This window comes from Daphnia pulex, chromosome 8, assembly GCF_021134715.1.
Source record: "Daphnia pulex isolate KAP4 chromosome 8, ASM2113471v1".
Classification (NCBI taxonomy): Eukaryota; Metazoa; Arthropoda; class Branchiopoda; order Diplostraca; family Daphniidae; genus Daphnia; species Daphnia pulex.
This window is the reverse complement of record NC_060024.1, coordinates 13,932,110-13,955,394: the sequence shown is the minus strand read 5'-3', so window position 1 is coordinate 13,955,394 and position 23,285 is coordinate 13,932,110. Positions and strand designations below refer to the sequence as shown.

The window sequence follows — 23,285 nt, the reverse complement described above, 5'->3', positions numbered from 1 at the left end:
AATATTTCCTTCAGATTCAGCATGACTAACTGTTTGCTGCCAAAGTTAGTTGGAACTCTAACTCAAACAAAGCCACAGGCAGGAAAATTATTTTTTTCTTCAGAAAATTGTAAGTTTTATTATTTTTCTTGTCCCCCCATACTTTCTGTTATTATTATAGATTTTTATGTTGCAAAAGTTAAGAAAAGTCTGAAATAGCAAACTAAATCATTTGTTTGTTGAGTCATAAGGAAAGCTGCTGGAGTAATCTCACTTGATTTGTTTCGTGCCAGCTAGTGAAAGGCGGGACAAATTCAAGTTGAAGTCAGCTTATTTGCAAACAAATCGCAAACAGACCTTGCTACTCTGCCCAGTCGTCCGTGGATGCTAAGGACTGTCACTAGGTGGCTAAAATTAGTCCACTAGACGACGCGGGTGTCTTCGTTAGTCGTTCGAGAGGCGCCTGAGAGGAGGCGAGTCGAGAGTGTCTTCGTGAGGGAGAAATATTTGCCATTTGTTTACGAGACGCTGACTGAAAGTGTATTCCAAATTCATTACGAAATTGCGGTGTCGATCTACATTTTCAGCCATGAAATGGTAATAATAGTTTGGACTTTGGATTTCTTAAATTTAATTAATCATTGACGTCTCTGTCTGAATTTACAGGCAATCTGTCATATAATTTCACTTGGCTAAATAATGTGACCACTTTCACTTTGGTCGAAACTGCCGTCCATTTTGTCGAAATGTCGGCCATGGTTTTAGCTGCACCCATACGGCTCTACTTCTCATCTCGTGCTGTAACATTTCAGAGCTAGTAAAGAAATGTTGTTGGATCAATTTCCCTTCAATAATGTAATAGGTTTTATTAGTTGATTTTCAGGTCGGAGATGGAAATCCCTTTGCTCAACTGATGCAGAAATTGAGGACATGAGAAAAGTCTGAGCTTCATGGATGTTGTATCTTTAATGTGGTTTTGTTGCAGCCAGCTGGTGAGAAAAATGTGTGTGAGTCAAGTTGAGCTGAAGGCCTGCAGCTGCAGCATGCAGTTTATCGAGCTGGTGTTATCCCAAAAAGTGTCACTGCAGGAAAACATCTTGAATTGGTAAATTGATTGATGTTATTGGTTGTAACTTGGGAAGACTTGTGTGTGTGTTTTCTTTTTTAAATTTTGTATTCAACTGACAAGTTTAACTCTTATGTGATGTAGAAAATTAAGGGTAATATTTCTTCCTCAATTGTTTCTTCAAAGATAGCTGCATTGTTGGTCAGCTTTCACTGAGTTAATGATTTCCTTCCAATGAAGCTAGAACAAAAAATTCCCACTCAGTATTACCAAGTTTATAACACATTGGAATAAGTTGATGAACAGGATTCTTTTCTCGTTTCTTTTTCAATTTAAGTTAATTGTTAATTTTAAATTAAGCAAATTTATTATCAGTATCCTCTTTTCACATTTAAAAATGTTATTGTTTCATTAATGTTCTTTTGCTTTTTAGGAGTTCATGGTCAGTTGGAGCTGTTTGGTGTACAGTGATTTTGCAGTCCCTTTCCAGTTGAGAGATGCTCTGAAATGGAGCTTGTGCAGACTTGCAGTTCAAAATCACACTTAAATGAGTCATTTGTCTATGTTGGTGTTCATGCAGTGTTGAACAATTGGGTTTTATAGTCAATTCTGCCTGATGGCTGTCGGTCTTATTTTATCCGTCTCTTGCTACCTGTGCCAGCGTTGAGGTAAAGCTTGATGTTTCGTTCAGTTATTGACTTTTAATTAAAGTCTATTCTTTTTTCAGTTGAATCGTTTGCTGCCGTTCCATAGACTTGATCCATTGGTTGAACTGAGAAGAGGTTGCTGAAATTCAAGACTCGTCAATAATTTATGTAGATGTAGACAAATTACAAGTGCATTTCTGGGCTCCCTTCTTTTCTGTGGCCCCGTTTCCCTAAATAACCACTAACCAACGCCCGCCGGTGGTCACTCACTCGCTGTGAAACCAGGAGGAGGGGAGGGCTCTGGTTGAACGGGGACTTGGAAGGCGCATGATCCGACGAAAACTTTTAGAGGGTCATGAGTCTAACCCGGAAGCCTATTATGACTAATCGCTCCCCAGTAAAACTTGCCTCGCACTCCTCTCTCTTCTTCCATTTCCAGGTAATCTCCCTGGATCTACGCCGACACTGCATGTGCGAGTTTTAGCAAGCAATCCGCCACCCAATTTGACAAAAAGTGATAGTTTGTTTTCACGGAAATTTAGTCAGACGGTTACAAAATTTCTAATTCAACAATCTCATGTAGAAATTTGCATCTAGTCTACTGGTACAAATTGTGATTCTTTAAGCTTGATTAATTCAGGTGATGTGTTAAAAGCAATTGTGGGTAGCTAAACAATTTAACTAATCCACTTTTTCTGAATATTTTGGTTTTAGATCACTTTGTTGTTTTTAGATTTTCTTGTGATCTATCTTCAAAATATTCTGAAAAAGCGAATGAGTTCAATTTATTGGCTACTCACAATTTTTTTAACACATCTCCTAAATAATCAAGCTTGAAGAATCGCAATTTGCACCTGCAAACTAGATGCAAATTCCTATATGAGATTATTGAACTAGAAATTTTTTAACCGTCTGACGCAATTTCCGAGAAAACAAACTATCACTTTTTGTCAAATTGGGTGGCGGATTACTTGCTAAAAAACCTCGCACAAAAAAAATTGTCTTGAACCGGAGGCTCTGTTTAATGAATTGTTTATTTTATAATTGTTACTTAATAAAATTGAGTTGTAAATATTACATAGAAGGTTTATTTATTCAACAATAACATTTATATATTACAGATATTTGGGGGGAAATTGGGGTTTAAGGAATAGATGTTGGTGGTAGTTATGGGGTTTAAGGGATGGATGTTGGTGGAGGTTATGGGGTTTAAAAGGAATGGATGTTGGTGGAAGTTATGGGGTTTGAGGAATAGATGTGGTTATATAGGTAGGTATATGGATGTGATAGACAAAGGATTTCATTTCTACCTTATTAAAACAAACCATGACTTCTTCTAGTTAACGAAAATCAATTGACCCCCACCCCCCAACAATCTCCTCCTCGCTGGTTTCCCAATCGCGAAGGCATGTTTATTATTTGTTCAACGTAAAAATTCCCCGTATTACTATTTTTTTTTCATTCTAAACATATAAACGGTTAACTTCATAGCGCAAATAGCAATTAAACAAAATACTGGATGTAACTTATGTAGCACAACACCAAGGAACTTTTCTGTTCCTTTTTCAACATATAAACGGTTAACTGCATAGACACAAATAACAATTAAAAATGGATGTAACTTTTGTGGACAACACCAGCAGTCCGGCACCAAGGAACAGCAACAGCATAACTCGATGCAAAAAATCTTTCACCAGTATAGGCTGCAACAACATATGCCATATTGGACAGCAACATCACTGCTAAAACATAAACCTATGACCAAAAAGAAATTATAATGTTTGATCAATGGAAATTTTGTATAAAATAAAAAAATCACTTCAAATGGAGTTCACCCAAATATTCTATGGCAACACTATCTGATAACTATAGTTTAAACAAAAATTTACATTAAACTAGAATACTCATTTAAGATTTCAATACAAATTCATTTGAAATTTGTAGTGCTCTGCAGCGAAACAAAAACATTCTTCTACAGTATCTGCCTATCTTGTTAACCAATTCCCCTTAAACAATCCATAACTCAATTTACATATGATCAAAGGAAAGAGCTGTTGACATGATGAAATCCCCAAATGTTAAAATTAAACAATGTAAGCAATTATAGTAGTCCAAGCATGATACTTCCCAAGTTAGAACTTATAAGTTTTATCAAATTACCATTTCAAGGAGTCTTCTTGCAGTTCTACTCGATGTCCAACATTTCGGCAACCACAATGCAGCATGATCCAGCGTCAACTTAGATATAGCTGATCCCAGAAGACTTGAAGCATGGGACTCTCCCACACTCCAGGACTACATCAGCACCAAAGACTGCATGCAACAGCTCAATTTAATCACACCTTTCACTGGATGACTGCAGCGAATCCATGCACATTAGACTGCAACAAAGAAGCGCAGACTTCACCTGGCTATTGAAAAACAAAAACAAGTTACTAACAAGGAACAGAATCTCATGTGACATAAAAAATCAACAGAAGTATGAAGTTAAACTATACAATCTCTCAGAATAACCTTGATAAATCTTACAAAGGAATTTGTAGTTGTCAAGTTTTCCAACTTGAAAAAAACAAATGTAATCCACATTTCCATAATGGTCTTAACTCATAATTGCAACAGAGAAGCAAAGGGGTCTACTCTCTAGTCATTAACTAAATCTGTAGCGATTAACTATCAGTTGAATGCAAAATTTAAAAAAAAAACAAAAAAAAAAAAACACAAGATTTCCCAAGTTACAACCAATAATATCAATCAAATTAAATTACCAATTCAAGAAGTTTTCCTGCAGTTACACTTGGGATAGCACCAGCTCGATAAACTGCATGAAGAAGCTGCAACTCAACCATGACTCGATCACACCTTTCACCAGCTGGCTGCAACAAAACCACATTAATGATACTACAGCCATGAAGCTCAGACTTTGTCGTTTTCTAAATTTCTGCAACAGTTGAGCAAAGGGATCTCCATTTCCGACCTGAAAATCAACTAATAAAACCTACTACATTATTGCAGGGAAATTGATCCAACAAAATTACTTTACTAGGTCTGAAGTGTTTCTGCACGAGATGAGACGTACAGCTAACAATGTCCGACATTTCGACAAAATGGACAGCAGTTTCGACCCACGTCATCACATTTGGCCAAGTGAAATTCTATGCCAGATTGCCTGTAAATTCAGACAGAGACGTCAAAGATTAATTAAATTTAAGAAATCCAAAGTCCAAACTATTATTACCATTTCATGGCTGAAAATGTAGATCGACACCGCAATTCCGTAATGAATTTGGAATACACTTTCAGTCAGCGTCTCGGAAACAAATGGCAAATATTTCGTCCTCACGAAGAGACTCGCGTCACCTGGTGGCTGGGGGACAAACCACCATTTTAGCCACCTACCGACAGCCAAAAGATTCCCTCACGATTACCACGTTTGACTGTACGGAACGGATGGAACATGGAAGAAAAGATGTATTTTGGACTCTTTTTCCGAAGCTTAACATCACGACTCACGAGATAGATAAATGAATAATTAGATACACATCACGTACAAATAAATCTGATGAGATACCCCCTATCTAAGGGGGGTCCAGACATAAAATAAAACTTGCAATTTTCGGAAGAAAAGAATAATTTTCCTGCCTGTGGCTGTAAGGCAGCAGCAGCAACGGTTTTCTGTGTTTGAAACAGTCATGTTGAATCTAAAGGAAATATTCCAATAAGTATTTAACATAAATATGCAATCAAATTGTGACTAAGCTATTATGGGTTTTACCTGTATTGACAGGATGAAGCATTCAGCAGAACGACGATGTTTAATGAAAGAATTGATGATAGGCTACTTGTAGGCTAGTTGCCTTTCGCGTTCCTTCCTGCACGTTTTTACATTTTCACTTATTTAACCTTTATTCAGTGAACTTATTTAGAAAATGTACACATTTCCTTTGTGGTTACTTCCCATAGTTTACACTGCACACATAAAAGTATTATGTAACAGAATATATGAAATTAAGAAGGAATAATTTCTCTATGAGGGTTAACTTTAACCATGTAAAACAACGACTCAAAACTGACTTAGGCAATACGTGAGCAAAATTCGAAAGGTAATGTAAAAGACACAGGTTTGATTAGTTAGAACTGGCCAGTACGTCAGTACTGGGGAGTTTGGGGAGAGAATTATTTTTAAAAATTCTCTCCTTTGTCGAATTCGGTTTTGATGTTTTCAATAAATATCTCTTCAAGTTCAATTTCTATTTCGTGCGGCTGTACGAATCGTCGCTTTTTCTGCATAACAATTTAACAAAATACAATTTCGGATTGTTCACAACAGTTAAATTTGTAATATTTTGATTTGACTTACAGAAATAGTTTTGTGGCGGCGCTGGTCACGAGTTTTTTTCTCATATTTGCTGGGCGATTTAAGTTTTCTTGAAGTAGACGCAGGAACAAATCTTTTCTGACGAACCTCGGGACCGTTAAGGGGGATTCTCGCAATGTGTGTCTCAGAGGATGTATTTGGACTTGGAGGGATGCGACCGATATTTTGTTCTGGCTGATTTTGTAAACTATCAACCGCGTTGCTGAAGCTAAAAAATTCTCGCCAACGGCTCGGCAATAAAAACGACGGGATTTCACTCAGTTTTCTTGTTGAGTAGCGATCAAACGGCTGGATAACGTGGTGTACAGATGGGGCCTCTTGGTTTTCCAGGTAAAACTAAAACCCAGAACAGAAACAAAACAGAAATAAAAATACATCCATCTTCAGATATTTCAAAAGCCTTAAATTTTTGTTTAAATAAAAAATAAATAAATAAAACTATTCCTACTTTGATGGGGTTATCAGGTGATGTGGGAAGGCACTTGGATTTAATACGAGCTTTAATCTCTTTAGCCGTCCGGTGGGGAAGAATGTATTGAGAAATCATGGAGCATATTAAAAGGCTCATCGACTTCTGAGAACCTGAAAAATAATCTTCATTAAAAGGAGTAAATCGTTCGATCCCCATTGCAATGAGCTGATCTTCGTGCGGTGACATCCTGCATGATGGACCTGTTCGAATATCAAAATAAAATTCATGTGTAATAAAGAACCACTTAAATTACCAACCTCGTTCTGCTTGAAAGATGGCAAGTGTAGGAAGGAGTTCAGGGTAAATGAAGATTCGACTTTCAGCCATCATTTCTACCATTTTCGGGTTGAATGGGAAACGTTCCAGATTTTTTCCTGAACACTTCAAAAATTTCTTCTTTTTTCTGTGGTAAAAGGGTGAAAAATTAATACATTTAAAAGCAAACTTTTTTGTATGCAAATCGTACCCGTAGTTGACGACTTGTCTCTGATATTTACGGAGTTCTTCAGACGAGGCTTTTGTCACGACAGTCTCCCAACGTTTGACTAAATCAAGAGCTTCATCTAGATTGGCGATTTCCATTCGTTCCTTTAGGGGAACTAGTTCTTGAAGCATAGAATGGCAACCTTCCGTTACAGGTTTCAAATCTGACTGTTGAGCAGTGATCAAATGCATTTGAGTAAGAAGTTGAACATGTTTCCGCATCTGCTCGCTGAGCATTATCTGGGCTTCTGGAGAAAGAACTACTTGAGTAATAGATGATTCCAACGAGTTATCCTCAATTGGGATGTTTGCGGGGTAGGGCTGGTAAAATATTTCAACTGGGGCATAATCCGTGGGGAAGGACGCTTCTTGGAATGATTCATATATTGGTACGAGGGGTGGAACATCTTGAATTCTTACTCCATTGGGAATTTCGTTGGCTTCAGAATGATTCGGTTCCAGTAGGACTGTTGTATCTGACATGGCTTTGGAAAAGCTGCATGGACTGGGTTGTGGAATTGTAGCAGAACTGATTGAATTATTGTTTGTTTCACTGAATAAGTTATCATTCAAATCTGAGATTCTGTTGGTTTCCTGGCTCCCCCAAATCACAAGCAAGGATATTAGTGGCAACAGATAAATGAACTACGAATGAATTAATCTTTACCTGCCAGTTTGGGTAAACAGTTAATTGATTTTGTTGGGAATCCAGAGCAGCAGGTTGTAGTTGCATTTGAGAATTTTTCTCTAAAGTCATTGGAATCGGACAAACAGGATCCAGATTGGTAGCATGTAACTGTTGCATTGAAAGTCCCTCGATTAACGACGTCGGATCACCATCAGATGAATTCTTAAGTTTGTCTTCTGTTTGTTTCTTCATTAACTTTATTCTTTCTCTGTATGCTTTGGAATATAATCTTGACCTTTCCTTATTTTGTTCATGTTTTGTTGCTGGTTTTTCTTTAACAACCTTTTTGCAATAAGACCTCAGTTGCATTCCTTCCTAAAAAAAAGATAAACCGGCTTACATATAAATCAATACAAGAAACATTACAATAATTTCATGTATCCTGCTTTTCTCCACTGTTAAAAGGACATGTTTTAAAAGAATGCATTAGTTTTAACTAATCGGAAGTTCTGTACTCACACTTCTCACAGTCTTTTTAGTGTTTGGTTGAGCCTTGTTTTTATTATGCGCTGCCATCAAATGAACATATTCCTCCAAGTGTTTATTTTCTGCATGTCGTATTAGATTGGTCGTCTTTTTGCCTTTGAATGAATCTCGGCAGCCGCTGACCATACATTTGCTTTCTCTACTTTCAGCATTGAACTTGAAAAGACTGTGAATCGGGTGTAATTGGTTGGACATTTCTTTGTCTAAAAAAGACTTGTAGTAAGCCAAAGCTTTTGTTCAATAACCACAGAATAGAGAATAGTTCATCGAAAATTTAAGAGAGAAGAGAAAAAAAGACGTGTTTACTCGTTGACAATAAAAATCTAATGCTGGAAGTTTCCAAAACAATCGCAGGTGGCGCTAGTGATTCGTGATGACTGTTGACGTCACGTGATGCGAACGATTACGTCTAACTTTTGATCCGTCGTCTGCGTCGTCTGTCGTATATTTGTGATTTTCCTTCTTCGCTTCAGAGAAGATTTTCGATGATTCGGAGGTTTAACAACTTTGAGAAAACAAAGTGTGTAAAAACAATTCAGTCCAAGGGTAAAGGAAGGTCCCAGCTTAAACTGAACGCCAATCTTACGTCTAGTTTAAGAAGAATTAAAAAAAAAGGTCGAGCCGACCTCAACCTTTTCCTGTAATTCAAACGTTGGTATGATGTTGCTTTCAAAAGGAAAAAAGAGAGAGCCCATTTTCAGTCAGTTGTTTTTGGACTCTTCAAGAAACTTGTCCGGAGAACTACCTTGGCTGATTTGGAGCGCGTCTTTTTGTGTGTCTTTTTTTTTAATTGAATAATTATTTGCAAACAGGAGCACTAGAGAAAACACGAAGAAATGTATATGAAACCAGCAAGATAAGTTTATTTGCGCGCGCACCGGGAACCTACAGTCAATAAAATACTGCTTCTTTTTTTTCCGTTTCTTTTTCTAACAAAATCGTTCCAATGGAAAATACACCTAGAGGAATCTAAAAATTGACCTAAACACCATTTGTTAATTAATATTTTTTTTTTTGTCTTTTTTTGATTGGTTCATCACGCTCTCTAACATTGATTATCCTAATAAATGAAAATATAACACTGCCCGTACGGTGACAAAATAAAAACGCCCGTACATATAGTAACACAACGGCGACACAACAATTTCACTAATTCATTAATAAGCAAAAAGGGGCGGGAGGGATTGTCCACACAAATAATTGGGAATTGGCACGCAGGGGAAACAATTGAAGCTAAAAAGAACTTGGCGAACTCTGGTTAGGTGGGAAAACAACTTTTTCTCGAAGCAACACACACGCACGCGCCCCCCATTTATAGTCAATTTAAAAATAATTTGAATCAAACCTTTCCTTCAACACTCGTCTTCGACGATGATTGTGACGTCTTCCTCCGGCCTCAAATGACCATGCGACAAAGCGCGAATGTTACCGACAGATCGGGTGAGGTTAGACTGGGCTGTTTCGTGTTCGTCTGTCAATGGATTGCTGACGGTCATCTTTAAAAGGGGCCGTGAAGGCGTCAGGATCCTTAGTTTGGCGTGACCATCGGGCGGTGGTTCGCTGCTCGCTTTCGCCAACACCTTTGAAGTCAATAGTTTTTTGGGTGACTGATCTCGTATCCCTTCGTCTTCTTCTTTGCGTTCCAGCAGCTTTTCTCCAACCAGGAAATTGACGGCATCTTGTTCGATTTCTGGAGACTCGTCGAAACTGTCCAGGGCCTCTTCTAGCGGAATCGGCACGTTACACAAGTCCTGAAGGGAAAAGCCAATCAATTTTAAATTATTTAAGGCCGAAACACAATACAATGTCATAATATTTCACCTCTAAAGAATTATCCAAGTCTTCAGAGTCACGATGAAGTCGACGACGGGTAATTCCTTCCATCATTTGATAATCTTGTCTTTCGATTTCCCGCAAATGTTCGGCTTCGGCTTCCACTTTGGCAGCGGCCGGCGGATGTATGGTGGTGGATAGCCGAGGGGCAGCGCCACCCGACTTGCTACGCGGAAGACCTTGCCCAGCCGGAATAATGTTGATCTTGGGCGGAGGTTGTTGCTGATCCACAACGGCCGTCGTGGTCGTGCCTGGAGGGGAATACGAGTGCATCGACTGCAAACGCGTCCGGCGTACCGGTTGGTCCGATTGATCTGTCGACAATAAACCAAGAAAATGGTTAGCCAAGAAATTCCGGCCACGTGTCATTTGAAATTACCTGGACCCAATTTTTTATCATCTTCAAAAGGCGGAGGACTTTTATGTCTTTGACGTCGACTGCTGCGAGGACTGAAACCGACGTCTGTACCGGACCAATTGCGGAAACGTTTGATGCCAATGGCTTCTCCTCCGGCAGAAACGGCACCGGACTGGGGGATGACTCCCGCTCCGACGCTGTACGATCGGTGATAATGAGGAGGTGAGCTGCTGGTTTCCGGTCCTAGTAAAAGAACATTGCTGCTGGCATCGACTATCGTGTCGTCCAGCAAATCATTCGAATGTTGTTCAAAGACTTCCGTCAACTCTTCATCTCCGTCGTCAATGGGCGTACTCAACATCTGACTGATGGAGCGCTCGCTGGAATTGTAGGACGCTATGGCCAGGCTGGTGGTGCCCAGCTCGTCATCTTCCTCTTTGATCCGGCCGACCCGCTTAAAGTAGAAATGAAATGGAAAAATTACAATTAAATCATGTCTTCGTTAATGAAAAAGTGATGAATGTGTGTCTACCTTGGGGGACGGTGGGACCTCTGGCCAAGGTGAGCTAGATGCACGACCAAGTGCTACATGTCGCCCAACTGATGGTTCAAAGATGCTGGGCCCTTCCCGGCCAGGGGCGTCCGTTTCCATCGACTGGAGAATGTTGACGCCGTCTTTGGACGTCTCACTGACAGAGCGACGTCGAAGATGGCTGATACTGCCCCCTACAACAGCGCTGCCCAGCGATCGGAGCATGGCCAGATCTTGAGGCTCAACTACTTGATGGATCTGCACCGGCATCATGACATTAGACGGGCAATCATCATCAGGGTCGAAAGCTGCACAGCTGGACCGCCTACCACCCAAATGGCTGCGCTCCACTGATGGATCGACAGTCGTCAAATGACGTCGAAAATCTTCGACCGTCAGTGGCTGAGGAGGAACGGCCACGTTGGGCGACGACTTGAAGGAGCGCCTGTTTCTGGTAGGGGACAATTGCAGGTTGTCTCCGTCGGTCGATCGGACGCTCCGTTGGAAAGACATGAACCGATGGATGACGGCCAGGGAAGCATTCGTTTGCTCCGCCACTTCTTCCAGCCGCATCAGACGGAAATCCAGCGATTGCAGGCCGTCAGTGTGTTGGGCGGATTTCTGATACGAGTCTTCAATCTTGGATCCCATGGCGTCCAATCGTTCGCCAATCAGCCGGACCCTTTCGTCCGTACTTTGATGCTGTTTGGCTTCTCTCTCACGGACCAAACCTTCCATCGACTCTTCTTCGAAATCGTACAACCTTTCCAGGTCGTCCTTGTCCAAAAAGAGTTTCAATCCGTAGTCGTAGGAATCCTTCATTCCTGTTTCAATGAAAAGAGATGAAACAAAAAGAAAATTTCAAGTTACAACTGGAAAAATTTCGCTTAAATAGATTGTCAATTGATTTTGTTACCTTTGGAACATCTTCGGCACCACTTGACGAGTAGATACAAATGGGAGAAGATGATGAGGGGCGGCGGGAGGGCCGGCTTCTGCTCGTACTCCATGACGACGTTGAATCGGTTGAATTTCCAAATTTGGTGGGAGAAGACGTTGGTGCGCAGGAAAATGGAATTGAAAACGGCGATGAGCAAATTGAGAAGCAAAATGTTGGCCACCAGCAAGTAGCACGTCATCAGGAGCGGGTTGAGCCAGCGTCCCGTCTCGCAAGGAGGCATTTCCGGATCGTAGGAGCCGTCCGCTTTGGTTCCGTTGCCGCAAGGCGGGTCAATGTCGCCGGCGAACAATTCTCCGTAGATCATGAAATAAGGTTTGAAGAAGATGTCGCGGACCGAGAACCAGGAAAATTCCTCGTGCGGGAACAGGACCGACTGACGGAAGACGCCGTACGACATGAGCACCACCAACATCAACGTGATGTAATAAATCATCTTCTCCAACATGCGACCAATCATCGTCACGAAAGGGCCGAGGAACTTTGAAACTTGAAGAATCCGCAAAATTCTTATGTACCTGAATAAATGATGCAAATGTTATTTTGAGCCGGAAAATTGACATGAAGCCGGACATCATACCAAAAGACAATGTTGAGACAGTAGAGGACACGACCAATTTCCAGCGTGTCTTCCTGCAAGCGAAACACCATGGCGATGAAGAATTCAATGACGAAAAAGGCGTCGCAGCAATTCCACACGCCCGACGCCCAGACGGATATCTTGTGACTGAGTTTGACCGGCTCGCTGGACATGATCTCGCGCACTTTCTCGCCGCCAAAACTGGCCATATGCAGGATGACGTAGTACTCGTTCCACTCGGGCGTCGCAGGCGTCCGGATCAGCATCGTGTACGTGTAAACAATCAGGAAGAAGAAATAGGCCATGGACCAGGACCAGAATTTCGTGATGGGCGCCGCGTAGAATTCGTAGAATTTCCTCTTGATCCGCAACTGACGCATCCGGCGACGCTCGTAAATGACGCCCGGATCGACCACCTCGTAGACGATCTGTTCTTTGCTCGTGTTGTTCTCTCCGTTTAGCTCGTCCTTCTCGATGATGGGCAGGGTACTGGCGGCCAGGGCCAGGGTCGACGAGCCGGAATGAAGCCGTTGGCGGACGCCGCTTCCGGTGCCACCGCCCGCGTTCATCTCGACCCCTTCGTTGACGCTGCGCCTCGACCTGGCGCTGGCACTCCGCTCGGATCTCGGCGAACTGGACGGAGAGGAGGAAGCGGATGAAGAATTGGACGACGAATGGTCGCTGCTCGTGTTGTTGTCTCGCCCTTCGTCTTTCAGGTCGATCATGTGCTCCTCTTCCGTCTGGGGCATCAGTTGGAGCTCTTCTTTCGATTTGAATTCCAAACGAAGAATCAGTGGCGGGCACAGGATGGCCAGGACAATTTTCAAGTTGGTCGAGCGACGAGTCCGCAATCCTCCCAGCCACAAGTCGCCCAGGATGAGCTGAGAACATGGATGGGCCAGCAGTTCCCGGTGGTGACAGGCAAAGGCCAACCTCAGGCAGGTCTGCCTGGACCAATTAGACAATTCACAGGTCAGCAATTGCATGGCGAGGTCGTCATCTTGACGGTAACAATAGTCGAGCAACTCGAGAGCCTCGCGATCGAATTCGGCCGCATAACTGCGCAACTCGTCGTAGATTTCCACCTCCAAATCGTCGTCGGCCGCTTCACTGGCCATGGCCCGGTAGAGTTTGCTGGCAATCAAGGCTTTGGCCAGTGCCTCCTCGCCATGGTGCCACATCAATTTGGCCATGTCTTGGCGTTTGGTCAACACGGACCAGATGAGAAGTTCATTGAACGGCTGCTGGGAAAACAAAGTGAACGAAGCCTCGGCGTGACATTGGCTCTCGTCCATTAGACTCTGATTGTTGCCTCCGTTGCGCAGGACGTGATTGCTACATCAGACAATTAAAAAACGTGTTAAATGGCGTTCACAAACTTGAAACCCAGGAAAAACCGGAAATACCTGTAGACGCGGGCCAAGGCACTCTGGACGATGGGCGTCGGTTTCTTCATCAAGACGGTGTAGTTGTGGCGGAACTTTCGCCGGGTGTAGGAAGATCGATAGGCACCGCCCATCAACTTGTTGATGACCAGTCCGATATCGATCAGAGTGAAGGAATAATTGCGCGGCATGTGCGGACGGACGTCACGAACGATGTACCTCAGCGTGTTGGCCGGCCCTTGTTTCGAGTTGTAGAGTTCCTCCAGTCGGGCGATGGTTAGAAATCTGGCCATTTGCACTCCCGTCTCCAACAGCAATTTGACAAAGTCAACGCGATTCTTCACCAAGGCTTCCATCATGGCTTCTTCCAGGGCTCCATCGGCCCATTCTTGGCCGTAGACGAAGATCTCGGAACGGGCAATGTCGACTCGATTCCAGGCCAAGGCCAAACAAAGTTGCTCGGCTGCCGACAAGTGACGGGCGCGGAAAAGGGCACTCAGGATCGAGTGGTCCAATTCGTGGCCGTCGCCGATGACGTCCGAAGTGGCCGTGTTGTCCGACGGCCGGAAAATGGTGATGAGGTTTTTCTTCTTGACGCATTGGAGGAGCTCGGCCAACAACTTGTCGGCCTGAGACTGATGGACGTGAAATGTGCGCTGGATGGCGGCCAAGAGTTGTTCTCGCATCCCGTCCAGCACAGTCGACGATTCGCCCGTCTCTGTCGCGTATTTGTGCGCAAAGGCAATCAGATCGGCGGCCCGGCCTGACCCTTCCACCACAACAACCGGAACAGGTGGCGAATCCGTCACGTATTCCAGCACCGTCCTGATGGTGTGCATCCCTCCTTCGACGACCAAGCAGACGACGGGAATAGAACAATTAGTTCGAGCCGGAAGCCGTTGGCTGGATATGTATTTCTCCAGTTTCCTCCGCAGGGCAATCTCCGCTCCGTACCGACCTGTCATATTTTCAAAAAGACAATTTTCAAATCCAAATAAAACCCGGGGAGTAAATGTGTTTAACCGACCGACTGTCCCGTTATCGGCCAGCAGAAAATAGGCGTGTCGGTTGTTGAGAGCAGCGAATTTCGAACGCGGATGATCGATGGATTGGTAGGCAACATCCTTCTTCCGGCCGATCAATGACGCTCGATTTTCCACCACACCCCAGGGAGCGACGCCGATACTGACGACGCGGCCCCCTCTCAGTCGAGGCGACCGTTCCGATATCAAAGCGTCGCCAACATGTCGAGTCACTCCCGTACTGGTCCCACCCGTCAGGATCCAAGCACCTATTGGAAATATGAAAAGATAAACTTTTAAATTGCGCATCAAATCTAATTAGGAATAAATATGACATACCGGTGGTTTTGGCGGCCCTCAAAAGTCCCTTGCGAAGGATGCGCTTGAGACGCGGATTGAGTTCGAAATTGGCTTTGCCTCCGTGGACCGAGATGATGAGTTTGGGCAATTCCAGTCCCCACTCGCGAGTCAGGAGCTGGAGAATGAGGTCGGATCGCGAGTCAAATCCCAGGCGGATGAACTGGGCCTTGTTGGGATGAGGGCCTCCCAGGAAGTCGATGGTGCCGTAGGCATCGGTGGGGCTGCTGGTCGTGTGAAAAGCCGGTGCCCAGGTTTCACCCGGCTCTCCGACGCTGTCGACGCCGTGAGTCTTGTGGTAGGCCCACGTTTGGCCGCAAGCGCACAGGGAAACTTCTTTGGTGCTGGTGACGAAACGGGAGCAATCCCGTTTGCTAAACGACTGCTCCACCCAGAGGGGATCACCCGGCCGCAGTAAAGGTGGAGGCATGGCAGGGCCACCACCGACGCCCAGCGGCTGCACTCCTTTCACATCTGAATCCAACAACAACAAGGAAGAAATGCCGTGAGCATGACACACTCTCATTTATGCAGAAACACGTGTGTGCGCTTTCTTTCTCATCTTCTTTTCTAAAGTGAGATAATAATAATGGGGGGATAGTGCGAACGTGATAAATAACAAACCTGGCGTATGAGCGGCCGAAGGGCTGGATGACGCCATCACGGCCTGGCTGAAATGACTAGAACTTTTTTGCACGAGGCCGGACCACCAACGTCTGTCCCGCTGACAGTGGCCGAGAGATGAAGGGGGGCGGTCCGTCGGGCGGAAGAGCACAGCAAACGGTTTCAGAATTCAGATTCTTCTTCTTGATCAAAGAAAATGGAGAAAACCAAAAGTTTGGCTCAAGTTAAAAGTGCAAAGGAAGAAAAAAAAGGAGGGACGAACAGAATAGAAGATGAGGCCGGTGGGGTGGGTAGTAGCAGCAAAATAATAAAAGACGCTGTCGGGTAGCGAAAGGATGGAAGAATCTGCGGATGGATCGATAGCGTCCGTCGCAAGTTTCTTTTTCTTTCTTCTTCTTCTTCTCTATGGCGGTTTCTCCCTGCTGCTCAAAGTGCAAAGACAGCAGGATCCTGGCACGGATTGGTTTTCTGGTGTGGTGGTAGCGGTGGCGGTGGTGGTGGTGGACGCCTGTTCTGGCAAAGACGTCGTCCAGTAGCGGCGGAAGCCCATCAGCATTCTTTCACTTCTCTTCTCTTCTTCTTCTTTTGTCTGCTCTGATCATCCACTTGGACTGACCATAAAAACGACAGCAGCCAACAACAAAGAGCAGCAACTTTCTCTCGAGCACCAGACAGCACCAAGAACAGCAACAACTCCTCCTACTAGACTAATACGAAATGAATAAGCAAATAGATGAGATAGATATTAAGGCGACTGCCGAGTGGCTCGGTCCGACTACTACAGCGACTCGATTTCCAAACGCAAAAGTTTCCTAATTAAAAACGAAAACCGAGTAGACAGAGAAAATCAGAGGGGAAATCTGCTCCATCACCACAGTAGTAGTAACGTGATCGATCGAGCGAATGTGTTTCTTTTCGGTTTCAACCTTCAAAACTTCTTTGCACAGCGCCATGACCCGACGGATCAGTCGAAATCGAACGTTCAAATACAGTCAGAACGAAATAACAAACAAAATAAAAAAACTCACGTGAGAAAGTCGTTGATTTAGGTCACACTAGATAGACAAAAAGATTCGGGTCAAATTGAGAAGCTTTTTAAACACAGAAAAACCGCCGACTAAAACAACGTTATTTCATAGAACCTCGAGAATACGAAAAAATCGTTAACAAAACTGTTGCTCTCGGCTACGCGGCCCAAACTCAAAACGAAAATGCCGCACAACAGACTCGATCGTGAGCCAAGAGCCTTGTGAGCTACGGTCGCGACTGAACGTTCCTCTTTTATGATGCACATCTCCCTTACAGCTCGTTTCTTTTCCTTTTTTCCTTCTTTTGGCTTTTCGCTCCGTTCAAAAGGGTCGGCACGGCGCAAGGTGGAAAGAATGAAAGGTGGAAAAAGAAGTGGATAATAATGTGTATAGCCATGTGATACGTACGAGCGTAATCTCGTCATGACGGTTGCTGCTGCTACAGTTCTAAAAAAAGGAACCAACGACGAAGTCCTACCAAAATTTCTAGACGGACCCCAGCAACCAGTTACGGCGGCAATATAATCCCTTTCACTTGAAGGAGCTTTTTCAATAGCACGCCAAAGTCGGTGGAAAGAACGAAATTGAACATTTCCAGAACAATCACCAGCAATTCTAATAGAGCACTTGCATTTCCAATCCTCTTTTCCCTCTGAAAGTTGCAATCAATGCAATTTGAACAAGTGGAGCTGCTCAAACTAGTTGCCAAAGTATATGTCTCCTGTTCGTAATTGGATCATACACAGTAGGGGGTCCTACCTTAATTGAGTACACATTAGTGCACAACCTAGGACTTTCGAAGAGCTCCTGCTATCTATTGCAAGTCTAATCGAATCAAATAGAGTTAGTTACCTTGCTGAATGCACTCAACATTGACCCTCAGAAAAGTGAAACAGACACATAAAGCTTTTTGGGCTTACATAGGATTGTGAATAATAATCTAGATAAAAAAAACTAGATAAAAGAATTGGCCAGACAAAAAACAAACACAATTTACATACTTTTTTGTTGGTGTATCTGAATATAAACCTTTAAGCTAAAGTTCTAGTCGTCACAGTAACGCCGGCAAGGAAAGCATCACAACAAAGGATCGCCAAAGCGTCTCATGAATGAGCGACTGGAAAAGAATTGATAACAAGATAATCACTAACCTAGGCACAAAATCGAGTCGGGAATTTTCAAAGGGACAGTTGCAAGAAGCCACACAACTTCCGCACGCTCCAGCTCGCCTGACGTCACCCACACACACGACCAAAGTTTCGAAACTTTCGGGGAAAACAACGCAACCGACTAGTGAAAAGCGTCTGCAGCATAAACAGGCCGGCCAATGCCTTTGCCATCTAAAGTTGCTCTATGCCGCCAATTGGTCCATTGCCAGCAAAATTCCTCAATTTCTGTTTGTTTCTTTCGGTTCGAAACAAAGCAACAAGGGCTGAACTCAAAGTCGCAAATATTTATTTCGATTCCAAACTGCGCACTTGGCATCCTTTTGTAAATGAGGAATTTCAGCAGCCCCAGTTGTTCATTGTCTTTTCTTGATACACAATATATGTACTAGCTCGAGCGACCTCGAGCTTGTGTTTAGAGCCAAGACGAGTTGATTAACCGTTGCGAAAGAGCTGAAACATTATGAGATGTAGGGTTCAATAATCCGGAGGTCGACTCGTCTGGACTGTAGCTACAATGATACGTGCAGTCAAGAAAAGTCTGGAAGAGTCGAATTGTTTTCTGCACGTACAGAGAGTGGCCAGGCAAATAAAAGAAACAGCAGCTAGTGTATTGTTCGGTTTTTTATCGGAGCCTTGAATACGCGATTGATTACTGCTGAGCAATTTCCCACCGACTGCGACGGCTCTCGCATGGGTTGTTGACGTTGATCCCACGGAAGTTTGCAAAGGGATTCTTCGCTCTCTGCTCGTGTGTCGTTCCAGTTTATCAAGCACACGATCGTGATGTTCTATAGCCAATAAATAGCGGTCGACTATAGCCGGATCGGACATTGGATACAATTTGTGGAACGGCAAGGCATCACGGGTTTCTTCAATCCAGTTCGGTTTCCCCTGGACACACGAAACCTCATTTCCTATCAAGCACAAAAGTCGAGTCTCATTAATTAAGAGGCGTCGTGTTATTCTTCTCCTTTTCTTTATTCGATTCTGAATCGACGATGACTCCATCGGCTAGACCCCCGCATCCACTCAGATCACCTAACCTTAAAAAGTTAAACATGACACGCGACCACCACCACCAACTAGCCCCAGATAAATCGGCAGCCGAGTAACCGGGCGGTTGGTTGTTGCTAGTGGTCGAATGACACCGTCCTCTTTTCCCTTTTCAAACATGGCAACCAGGCGAACGCAGTTTCAAATGATTCCTGATTTCTATTATTATTATTGAAAATTAGAAATAAAAAAAGGAATGAAAAATCGATGATGAAAATGAGTGGGGGAAGAGAAAAATTATAGAAAACATGGCGAGTGAAATGACGACGAAAAAATGGCGGACGACAATTAAATGTGTGTGCTGGATGATGTTTTAAACTGATAGAGTTGTCGGGATTTCGGATGACGGGACAGGTGTTGTTGGCGGTGGCAAATGCGGTTGCGGACTGGGTTGGATTTGTGGGGGAAGCGGCGAGCTGCCCGTGTAGCCGGCAGTGGCTACCGAAGGAGGTGGGCCGATGGGCAATTGCACGGGCGGGATCATGGGGATCGGTTGAATGTGTTGCTGTTGTTGCTGCTGCTGCTGTTGTTGCATCTGAGCCTGCTGCATCTGCTGCTGCTGCAGTTGCACTTGAGCTTGTTGACGAGCTCGGGCCTCGGCCGCCCGCAGCTGCTCCAAGTGGAAAGCCTGGCGCTCTTGCAGCAATGCCTAAAAATGATGAATGAAAAAAAGGGGGAAAAAATGTCGGTCAAGTGACCCAAAATAAAAAAGACGAGAAAACAATGTACCTGTCGTTGGTATTCCAAAGTTTCTCTTTCGCGATCCATCATGGCTTCGAGTTCTTCAAAATGCCTCAATTTGATTTCCAATTTCTTCATTTGCGTCTCGACCAAAAGGGCAACCAGAGATTTGATTTTACGTTCCTCGGCCGCGGCCAGGTGGCGTGCCTTGACGGCAGCCGCGGAAAGCGAAGCCGCAGCAGCCGCTTGCAACTGAGCGTCTTTGACCAATTTCTGTTTCTCATTTGCGGCGGCCAGAGCGGCTGCAGCCTCGGCGGATTTCTCCTTGTCTTCTTCGGTGGTTTCCTTGTCTTTCTTGGTTTCGTCAACGTCCATCTTCTCCTCCTTGATTTCGGGCTCCTTAGTTTCAGATTCCTTTGCAGCCGATTCTTTGGCTCCTTCACCGTCTTCCTTGGCGTCTTTGACGGTCGCGTTGTCCACGTCCATCTTCTCAGCTTTGTCTTCCTCACTTTCAGTGGCCGTCTTTTCTTTCTCTGGCTCCTTGCTGCCTTCAGCGCTAGTCGACTCCTCTTTCTCACCTTCCTTCTTCTCTGCTTCTTTCTTTTCTTCCACCTTTTTATCAGCCTCCTTCTTCTCTTCGCTCTTCTCCAAGGCTTCCTTCTCTTCGGCCAATTTGTCCGCTTTCTCCTTCTCCCTCTCGGCCTCCTCCTTGTCTTGAACTGTTCCAGCAATTCCAGATTGGGCCAAAGCGGCCACCGAGGCGTCCGATTTGCCTTCGCTCAGAGCATTTTCGACGTTCTTCAAGTGCGTTTCCAGCAGGGCCGATGGAACTTCGTCCTTGATCTTGGCGAATTCTTCCATCGCAGCTTTGGCAGCAGCGGCAGCAACTCGTGGATCCACAACTGATGCCAAAAACGCCACCGTCGACATGATGGGGTTGCCGGCCTGGCTGAACGGAATGGGCTGATAGGCCAAAGGTCCAACAGCTCCGCCGCCACCCAATTCAACGTCTTCAAAAAATGGATCCTCGATAGGAAGGCGAAGAAAGTGGAGAATACATTCATCCTGGGTGCGAGTTCCAACGTGTTCGCAGACTTTGTTCCAATCGTCCTTGTACAGTTCCAAACCCTCGAGCAGGAGCAGCGTCTCCTGTTCCGTCCACTCTCTGGTTGCCTTGTTCTTCAACACGGACGAGCTCTTACGGCTGTATTGGTCCAGTTTCAGGCCGAAATTATTGGCCACGGGAGCTGTTTCGGATTGGCGAGCTGCCGTCTTCTTATCCATGTCGATCAGAGTCTTGGCCGCTGATGGCTGCGTTGTCCGAGGAGGATTGACGGGCTGCAGACCTGACGGCGTGTCAGAGAGGATGTGAAAGTGCGATGTGGGTGGTGGGCCGACAGGCATCGGGCGTGAATCCCCATCCACCTGGTAATTGACGAGTCCCCACTGCTCCAAAAAGGCGTGAACGCGCATAATGGCGCAAACGTCACCGGCCAAATTGCGTCGACACGCAGTGCTGGTCAAATATTCGGTAGGATTCAAGCGATAGGTGTCGATCATAAAATTACGATACGCCAAATAAACCTGAAAATAAAAGACCAAATGGGTATGACTTGAACAAAAGAAAAACCAAAATTTCATTTTACCTCTGGAGTCTTTGAACGGTTTTTGCCATTGAAAAATTCGGGCAAGGCGCGACGTTCGATCGAGTGAATCGAATTGTAATCAAACCAGGCAGCGTAGCTGGGAATGATGATGTGGTGAGTTTGGTCGGTGACATTATCGTCATGCTAAAATGGGGGAGGTGAATAAATAACACGGCTGGTTACTCGAAACAGTTCTGGAAATTTCCGACCAAATAATAACCTGTTGTAGCAGTACCTGCTGCCCGTGCGGATCGTCTTGTGGTGTGACTAATGTGATATCTGCCAACTTTTCACCTTCTTCATCTAAATCAGTCAATGCAGCTCCTAATTTCAATCAAAAATACAACAATGACACTACAATTAACAAAAGAATAAATAATCTATAATACCTTTAGTGGGCATCCAATCGGCATCTTTCTTAATAGCCGTTGGAGGAGGTCCGCCCGGAACGGGATGAGTCTTTGGCACTTCGACTTCGCGGAGATTAGTGTCTGAGGGAGGATCGTCCATGTCTCGTGTAAGATCGTCGCTGTCCTCTTCGCCACCTTTGAATTTTTTGCCCAAGGCAGGACGGACACTCTTGCGCTTGTTTCCAGCACCACCAGCAGTTGTGGGAGTTGCAGCGGCTTTAGTCGATCCACTGCCAGCCGGTGAAGGAGACCTTCTCCGTTTCAAAGTGGAAGGAGTTTTCCCTTTTTGTTTACTGTCACCGCCACTCATCAAATCCTCAACGGACAATCGAAGCTTGTGCACTTTTTTCTTTCCACTAGCATCGACTTCGTAATCCTCTTCATTCATCCACTCGTTGTATTGATCTAAATCCAGCAACCAGTTGGCGGCAACTCGGTAGGTTTTGTGAGGTTCATTCAAAGATTCGAGATAGTCTGAGAGCTCTGGAGGATCGACAGGTAATTCGATCGTATCCCACTTGTCGTACGAGTCTGGGAAGTAATACCTAAGACATGACACGTTGTATATTCATGGGTTCAGAACTGTTGCTTTAACTGAGGTATACCAATGAAGCAAAGTGTTGCGATCGCGACGAAACAGTGGACGGGCGTACTCTTCTTCGAGTGGATCAGCAGCCGAATGAACAAGATGTGTTGCTTCAGCTTCAGTCTCTGCGATTAACCCTTGATGCCTTTTGACAATTTCTTTCAGTTTACCTAGTGAGACATTCAAAGGTCATGAAACTGTTAACACTGCATTATTATATGACAACAGCACTTACCGACAAGTCCTTTATCAACATCTGGCATGATGTAAATATTAGGCTGAACAAGACATTTGGCTTGAATCAGTGCTTTCTCTATCGCAACCATCATTTCAATGTGGCGTTCCATTCTGGAAGGAGAAGCAAAATCCATGCGCCTCCATCCATGGTCAGTACGATACCTATTATAAAGATCAATATGAAAAATGTCAATAACACTGAAGCATGCTACAAATAAAGAGTTACATACTTGTAAACAGTAGCCAAAATCTGGCAGATGCCGCCATTAGGCCTGAAGTCTAGGAAGCATTTTGTAGGAATCCTTGTCAAAGGTGGTTTAGCCACATTTTTGCCATAAGTATCTTCTTGAAACTGGATAACTTGAGTAATGGAAGTTGAAAGACTTTTGGCTGTTGGAGGGTCTGTTTGAACATACTGAAACAAGAGGGAATGAACCGGTCAAATGACAGCGAAGAATTAACATGACAAACGGTGATTGCTGCCGGTGAATATTTACCTTTTTGCAATTTTTTGAAAGCCATGCTTTTACTCCTTCGAAAAGCAACAAAGTTTCGTGAGACTCGTAGAATTTTAAATTTGGTCCTCCGTCTTTTTTCGGTGCGAAAGCCATCTTTGATGATGCTTTTGAT

At 44.2% G+C, this 23,285-nt stretch overlaps 3 protein-coding genes and 2 long non-coding RNA genes across 15 annotated transcripts; 1 reads left to right on the top strand and 4 right to left on the bottom strand.

The window, feature by feature from the left end:
• Positions 1-400: 400 nt before the first annotated feature.
• Positions 401-1,807, top strand: LOC124199588. The gene is made up of 5 exons (XR_006876889.1): positions 401-576; positions 646-796; positions 852-1,084; positions 1,479-1,713; positions 1,773-1,807. It is a non-coding gene; the product is annotated as an uncharacterized LOC124199588 (long non-coding RNA).
• A 1,579-nt stretch (positions 1,808-3,386) lies between these two features.
• Positions 3,387-4,790, bottom strand: LOC124199646. Of its 3 annotated transcripts, none has more exons than XR_006876915.1 (4): positions 4,733-4,790; positions 4,458-4,687; positions 3,853-4,103; positions 3,387-3,447 (listed from the first exon to the last, which is right to left on the bottom strand). It is a non-coding gene; the product is annotated as an uncharacterized LOC124199646 (long non-coding RNA). The 3 variants fall into 3 exon arrangements; XR_006876916.1 differs by having other exon boundaries at positions 4,458-4,677; positions 4,733-4,771; XR_006876917.1 differs by having other exon boundaries at positions 4,458-4,677; positions 4,728-4,765.
• A 786-nt stretch (positions 4,791-5,576) lies between these two features.
• Positions 5,577-8,686, bottom strand: LOC124199645. Of its 3 annotated transcripts, XM_046595554.1 has the most exons (8): positions 8,170-8,684; positions 7,690-8,025; positions 7,443-7,616; positions 7,006-7,190; positions 6,797-6,942; positions 6,516-6,739; positions 6,050-6,403; positions 5,577-5,973 (listed from the first exon to the last, which is right to left on the bottom strand). In XM_046595554.1, exons 1-8 carry the CDS (start codon positions 8,389-8,391, stop codon positions 5,872-5,874), a joined length of 1,743 nt encoding a protein of 580 aa, XP_046451510.1. In that variant the 5' UTR covers positions 8,392-8,684; the 3' UTR covers positions 5,577-5,871. The 3 variants fall into 3 exon arrangements, with proteins under 3 accessions (XP_046451510.1, XP_046451509.1, XP_046451508.1); XM_046595553.1 differs by having other exon boundaries at positions 7,006-7,616; positions 8,179-8,686; XM_046595552.1 differs by having other exon boundaries at positions 7,006-7,616.
• A 353-nt stretch (positions 8,687-9,039) lies between these two features.
• On the bottom strand, positions 9,040-18,191 carry LOC124201093 (transient receptor potential cation channel trpm-like). 7 transcript variants are annotated; one of them, XM_046597528.1, is made up of 12 exons: positions 17,875-18,191; positions 17,726-17,813; positions 15,846-16,552; positions 15,204-15,695; positions 14,870-15,133; positions 13,864-14,800; positions 12,458-13,792; positions 11,836-12,395; positions 10,920-11,743; positions 10,409-10,841; positions 10,018-10,343; positions 9,040-9,947 (listed from the first exon to the last, which is right to left on the bottom strand). In XM_046597528.1, the coding sequence occupies exons 3-12, from the start codon at positions 15,880-15,882 to the stop codon at positions 9,549-9,551; spliced, it is 5,607 nt and encodes a 1,868-aa protein (XP_046453484.1). In that variant the 5' UTR covers positions 15,883-16,552; positions 17,726-17,813; positions 17,875-18,191; the 3' UTR covers positions 9,040-9,548. The 7 variants fall into 7 exon arrangements, with proteins under 7 accessions (XP_046453484.1, XP_046453487.1, XP_046453490.1 ...); XM_046597531.1 differs by lacking the exon at positions 17,726-17,813 and having other exon boundaries at positions 15,846-16,024; positions 16,108-16,552; positions 18,025-18,191; XM_046597534.1 differs by lacking the exons at positions 17,726-17,813; positions 17,875-18,191 and adding an exon at positions 16,874-17,698 and having other exon boundaries at positions 15,846-16,027; positions 16,108-16,552.
• A 1,217-nt stretch (positions 18,192-19,408) lies between these two features.
• Positions 19,409-23,266, bottom strand: LOC124200642 (SWI/SNF complex subunit SMARCC2-like). The gene is made up of 9 exons (XM_046596907.1): positions 23,153-23,266; positions 22,886-23,070; positions 22,654-22,817; positions 22,438-22,588; positions 21,812-22,377; positions 21,658-21,746; positions 21,423-21,566; positions 19,825-21,360; positions 19,409-19,744 (listed from the first exon to the last, which is right to left on the bottom strand). The coding sequence occupies exons 1-9, from the start codon at positions 23,264-23,266 to the stop codon at positions 19,409-19,411; spliced, it is 3,285 nt and encodes a 1,094-aa protein (XP_046452863.1).
• Between the last annotated feature and the right edge of the window lie 19 nt (positions 23,267-23,285).

Excerpts from the sequence above, each read along its gene's own strand:
- LOC124201093 (XM_046597528.1), bottom strand. The coding sequence starts at position 15,882 with ATGGCGTCATCCAGCCCTTCGGCCGCTCATACGCCAG. Across the intron at positions 10,842-10,919 it reads AGGTCCCACCGTCCCCCAAG|CGGGTCGGCCGGATCAAAGA; the intron begins GTAGACACACAT and ends TTCTACTTTAAG. Across the intron at positions 10,344-10,408 it reads TGATAAAAAATTGGGTCCAG|ATCAATCGGACCAACCGGTA; the intron begins GTAATTTCAAAT and ends TATTGTCGACAG.
- LOC124200642 (XM_046596907.1), bottom strand. The coding sequence starts at position 23,266 with ATGGCTTTCGCACCGAAAAAAGACGGAGGACCAAATTTAAAATTCTAC. Across the intron at positions 22,818-22,885 it reads ATTTTGGCTACTGTTTACAA|GTATCGTACTGACCATGGAT; the intron begins GTATGTAACTCT and ends TCTTTATAATAG. Across the intron at positions 21,747-21,811 it reads CGATTGGATGCCCACTAAAG|GAGCTGCATTGACTGATTTA; the intron begins GTATTATAGATT and ends GATTGAAATTAG.
- LOC124199645 (XM_046595552.1), bottom strand. The coding sequence starts at position 8,391 with ATGTCCAACCAATTACACCCGATTCACAGTCTTTTCAAGTTCAATGCT. Across the intron at positions 8,026-8,169 it reads CTAAAAAGACTGTGAGAAGT|GAAGGAATGCAACTGAGGTC; the intron begins GTGAGTACAGAA and ends TCTTTTTTTTAG. Across the intron at positions 6,404-6,515 it reads CACCTGATAACCCCATCAAA|TTTTACCTGGAAAACCAAGA; the intron begins GTAGGAATAGTT and ends TCTGGGTTTTAG.